General features: G+C 37.6%; 1 protein-coding gene and 1 pseudogene across 1 annotated transcript; both read left to right on the forward strand.

The window, feature by feature from the left end:
• Window positions 1-377: 377 nt before the first annotated feature.
• LOC122002359 lies at window positions 378-4,211 on the forward strand (annotated as a pseudogene).
• Window positions 4,212-4,611: 400 nt separating this feature from the next.
• Window positions 4,612-5,070, forward strand: LOC121999687. The gene is made up of 2 exons (XM_042554333.1): window positions 4,612-4,837; window positions 4,964-5,070. The coding sequence occupies exons 1-2, from the start codon at window positions 4,612-4,614 to the stop codon at window positions 5,068-5,070; spliced, it is 333 nt and encodes a 110-aa protein (XP_042410267.1).
• Window positions 5,071-5,602: the final 532 nt, after the last annotated feature.

Below are 5,602 nucleotides of genomic sequence, written 5' to 3' on the forward strand. Positions count from 1 at the left end.
TCTTGACTAATAAATTACAATAGTACACTCTAAGTGTATTGAGTAGGACCATTTAAGGTAAGTTCTTTTTATATTGACTTAATAAAAGAACAAGACCTTAGTTATTATGGAAGTGTGTGCTCTTAATCCTATTATAATAACAACACTACAAGAAAAACCCGCATAGACATCAGTGGAACAACAGCAGTTTTAAGCAAAAATCAATGTCTTTGAGTATTTTACACCGATTTTTCCAAAAACCGGTGTCTATAAGCCCAGATTTTCACTCATAGACATCGGTTTTTTAAGCCGATGTCTATGAGCGCCTTTTTTTTCATTAATAGACACCAATTTTAACAGAGGTTTTTAAAACCCGGTGTCTATGATAAAATAAAATAATATATTTTTTCCACCAATACTTAGTCGCAATTTGCAACACTTCACTCTTCCCTCTAAACCTAAACCTATATCGCGCCGTTCACCGTATACCGTCACGACGCCACCACCACTTTCCTCCTCACCGCAGGCAGTTCAACCATCTCTCTCAGCTTCATCTTCCTCTTTCCCTTCTTAGATTGACGCCTCTTCCTCTCATGATCAACTCACGACGCATCTCCTCCACCTCCTCCCTTTGGGTAAGAAGAGGAACGAGAAAGGAGAGGTGACGAGTTGGTCTTGTTTTCTAGGGTTTCAGAGTAGTAGCGGCGGAGGGAGGCAAGATGAAGACGACTAGAGGGAAAGGTGATACTAAGTTCCACTGATCAAGACGATCAAATCGTACCTTTTATTTCTAAATTCTAAATTTGCAGGAACCTCACCGCTGCCCTCTTTCCTCTCTCCCTCTTCATCAAATTCTAAGTTTTCGATCTTCTTTTTTTCGAGGATCTCGACATCTCGTCACGGAGGAGACCAGAAAAGCGAAGCCCAACGCTGGCACTTCCCTTTCCCGAGCCTCCGTCAGTGTAAGTTCCCACCTCTCGAGCCGTCGTCACTTCCCTTTCCCGAGCAGCTCAATCGGCCAAAGCATGCCCAGTCTCCGACGCCACCCACCGCGATCCTCGCTGCCTCAGCGCCATCATCTCCGGCCTCGCCCTCGACGATCGCCCGCTGGAAGCTCTTCGCCTCTTCAAATGGTTCCAGACCTCCTCCCTCGACCCCGACGAGTTCACCCTCTCCAATGCGCTCTCGCTCTCTGCCAATCTCAGCGCGCTGGACCAGGGAAGGCAGATCCAAGCTTTCATCTTCAAGAAGAATCTACCCATGGACGTCGCCGCCACCAACTCGCTCATCAATCTCTACTTCAAGTGCGGCAGCATCGCCGACGCGGAGAAGGTGTTCGACGGTATGCTTCTGAGAGACGTCTACACTTGGAACAATAGAAACAAAACGTCATCTAAAACACTCCCTAGATTCCAAAAACTCTACTCGAGAAGAAAACTCCTCTCTACAAGTTTTTGTTCTCCAAGATTCATTGCACGTGCGTTAATGTGTTGTTTGAACTTTAGTATGCAATTGGGGTAAAAAAAAAATCATAGTACTGAAGTTACAACTCATCACATGCTTTGTGTAGGTCATGCATGCTGTGCACAGGTGGCATACTCATTTGGGCACATGATGTTCTGCTCAATACTGAGAAATACCATACCAAGCAATTCGCAGTAGAAATCATATTAAGTGGAAATCTCCTTGAATGTGTTTAGACGGTCTACTTGCACGATTTGTTCTTAGACATAACACAGTTCATGTTTTTTTTTATTCCTCTAAATATTTATTCTTTTGAAAGAAACATTGGCTAGTAGCTTCTATATCCAAAATGTTCTCTTTTAAAGTTTTTCTGAATCTCAATCATCTCTAGGGACACTGTTGGACAAGAGAGATTTAGGAGCCTCATCCCAAGTTATATTCGTGACTCATCAGTTGCAGTGATTGCTTATGATGTTGCAAGTATGCTTCCTTGGTAAATCTTGTGTTGTATTTAACAATAATTATCCAAAGGGCTCAATCCCTGAGTGTTTTCTTCTTCTTCTTCTTCTTCTTTTTTTTTTTTATTTTTTTTCCTTTTTCTCTCTTGACTTTCTTCTGCTTCTTGTAACTTTGATTGTTTCACTCAATATTAATGTATGATAAATGTAGGTAAACATTTAGTTTTATATCCTCTATTTGATATAGAAAACTTATTAGTTGCTTTGTATTTGATGTAGATCGTCAGTCTTTCTTAAATACTTTAAAATGGATTGAAGAGGTTCGAACAGGGGACGTGATGTTATTATTGCCCTTGTTGGGAACAAAACTGACTTGGTCGACAAGAGGTGATTGATATCTCTTATTTAATTTGGTTTACTTCGAAACTATGCTATTCTTAGGTAACATGCTTACCAAAGAATAAGTGTTATCATTGTTACATTGATGTTTATCTATATCTTCATGTATCACCATGTTCCATACTTTGGGCCTGTTCAAAATGAACCTGAGAATTTTTTGTAAGAAAACAACAAATTCTTGCATATGTAGAGGATTAGGGATGGCAATGGGGCGGGGCGGGGGCGGATTTGTCATTCCCATCCCCGCCCCGTTTTCATTTTTTCGGGTTCGGGGATTCCCCGTACCCGAACACACGGGTTCGGGGATTCCCCATCCTCGCCCCATCTCCATGATCTATCGGCAGCAACAATGTCAACCTGGAGATAATTTTTATGTCTCAAAGAAAATGTAAGGCTCAAACAGTGCATTCCAGCCAGTCTTATTCAGTTCGATTTCCTGCAAGGATAGCAAACAGGGAAATACAGAAGACATGGTTCTGAATAATAGCTCAGGTAAATCATGAAGTACATAGACCTCACAGATATTGTTGCCTATTTGAAGCCAATAGATTAATATTAACACTATTATTAATATTTTTTTAAAAAAATCATATTATTATTTATTAATATTAATAATAATAATATTCGGAGCGAGTTCGGGGATGGGGATAGTATTCCCATACCCGCCCCATCCCCGAAAAATCGGGGATCCCCATCCCCATTTCGGGTTTTCCCCGCGGGGAAAATTGCCATCCCTATAGAGGATTGAGATTGTGAAAGTTGGTGAAGTTCATATAGAGAATGTAAGCCCACCAATGGTTAAAAAAGAACTTGATGATTTTTTTTTTCATTTTCAATTGACAAATTTTTATCTTATTCATTTAATTGGTCAATTGCTTGAGTAGCATGTAATTATGTTCTATTACTTGAGTTTATAGATCACTATGACCTTCTATATTGAAAGTGTATCCCTCATAGAGTGACTAGTCATTTTAGGATGAAATGAGTTTTACTCATTAATCCCACATGGATGAATGTCGGTTGTCCATTATACCTATATATTACAAGTGTGTTGCCCTCTCAAGTGAATAAGCTATGCTTGAATTCGGCACTAATGCTGCAAAGTGGTCACCAACAAGTCATCAAAAATACCATCAGTCACTATAAATGTTTCTTATCATCTCATGTCAGCTTCTTTTTCCAAGTCTGTCCTTGAGGATGGGAACTGACTCATTGCATTGTTCTTTTTATTGTTATTAATAGGCAAGTCTCCATAGAAGAAGGAGAAGGTAAAGCGCAAGAGCTCGGTGTCATGTTTATCAAAACAAGCGCAAAAGTTAGCTTCAATATAAAGGTAGCTATCATACCATGACAAGAACCTATTATGTTTCAAAATCACTTCATGTTTATGCTTTTCAAATTACCAATGCATATATGCCTGATCACAGCTGAAACAGACAAATACTTGTACTGCAAACATCTCCTTTAGGTGCACCAATGACTTGGCCCAAAGATCATTAAACTAATGATGTTATACTTGTTAGACAGATGCACTGAAAGCAAACATATGTCATCTTTACGTGCCTAATTATGTTCAATTCCTGACAAAATTCTTAACAATGGCATGCTAATTTAGTCTCACAAGGCTAGCAAGGGAAGTTAGCTAATGAATAGGATTTATATGGACTTAACATATACACTATTATTAACTCGGGCTTCAATATTTTATTCTCATGGCTGAGAATAAGTTTGTGGATCAATTTTTCCATCAAATCCAATGGCTTCTTATTTATTTATCTGAATATTTCTGATTTTTCAAGGACTGCGGTTACTAATTGCTTCCTCAATCTTTTCAGGCTCTATTTCGAAAGATTGCGGCTGCCTTGGCCGGGATGGAAACCTTTCTCCTCCATGTTGCTTAGATTTATGAGGTTTAAGAATGAAGGAAGAATATTTTATTTTGTTCTTTTGAAAATTTATTATGTCAATATAAGTAGAATCTTTTTGAGTTTCTGAGGTTATCTGTTTAAATAAAAATCTTCTCTTCCTATTTCATTTTGTTCTTTTGAAAATTTATTATGTCAATATAAGTAGAATCTTTTTTGAGTTTATGAGTTTATCTGTTTAAATAAAAATCTTCTCTTCCTATTAGCTAATTTTGTTGTTTGCTAGTGATTATGCTTATCTACTATTTGTTTTACTCTCACATGTGAGAGTCAGTTCTTTTCTTACATGTTTCTTTATATCAGATATTTAAGTTTATTTTATTTATAACAAGTACTCTCTTTTTTCCTGTGTTTAGGAAAGTGAAAGTGAGGATGATGGTCTTGACATGGGTGATGATGATGATGTTGAGGAACTTGAAAATGAATCAGAAGCTGTTAGGAAAGAACCAACCATTGAGAAACCTGTTCCTGTTTCAACACCACCCAAAGATGCTGAAAGGCAACTGTCAAAGAAGGAGCTTAAGAAAAAGGAAATGGCAGAGCTGGATGCACTTCTACATGAAATGGGCATTGCAAATAAAGATAGTAATACTGCACAAAATGAGACAACTAGTAATGTCTTCTTTCACATAATTAGTTTATTTTTAATAGATAGTAAATTTTAATTCACTTGAGTTGCTTCATACATATGAAGCGACTGTTTAATGTGTGTTGAATTTATTTATCCTTGTTATGCAGACAAGAAGCAACTGGAGCAAAGTAGTGAAGGGCAGAAGAAAGAAAGTGTTGGTAATCCTTTAGAGAACAGAATCTTAAAGAAGAAGAAATCCAAGAAAGAAAAATGATCAAAGGAACATGAGGAGCATGATCAGAATCAGGAGAAAGGAGACATTGAAGCTGAAGTGGCAGATGCATATGCAATTGACGTAAAGGAAAGGATAAAGAAGGTGGCCTCCATGAGGAAGAAGAAATTAAGCAAAGGGATGGATGTCGAACAGTTGAATAAAAGGGCTTCTTACTTAAGCAGTAGGTTAATTGGTACCTCAACTGCCAATTGTAAGAACAATATTTGTGTAATTTGTGGATACGAATTTAATGTGTACAATATCTATTATATTTTTATGTTATAAGAATAATATTTGTGTTGGTTACATGGATATTGACTTGTTTGTATAATATCGGTTTTTCACTATTTCAAAAATTGAATCCGTGTCGTTAAACAATACTGATATTACATCGGTTTTCCACCCCTGCTAAAATCGGTGTCATTAACTAATATTACATCGGTTTTACACCGTTGTTGAAACAGTGTCGTTAAGTGATACTACACCGGTTCATAACCGATTCGAAAACCGATGTCATTAAGTGATACTACAT

Source organism: Zingiber officinale, chromosome 7A (genome assembly GCF_018446385.1).
Source record: "Zingiber officinale cultivar Zhangliang chromosome 7A, Zo_v1.1, whole genome shotgun sequence".
NCBI classification, from domain to species: domain Eukaryota; kingdom Viridiplantae; phylum Streptophyta; class Magnoliopsida; order Zingiberales; family Zingiberaceae; genus Zingiber; species Zingiber officinale.

What these genes read in the sequence shown, in the direction of transcription:
- LOC121999687 (XM_042554333.1), top strand. Translation starts at nt 4,612, where the DNA reads ATGGGTGATGATGATGATGTTGAGGAACTTGAAAATGAATCAGAAGCT. An exon ending in TGCACAAAATGAGACAACTA is followed by an intron (nt 4,838 to 4,963) that starts GTAATGTCTTCT and finishes CTTGTTATGCAG; the next exon opens with ACAAGAAGCAACTGGAGCAA.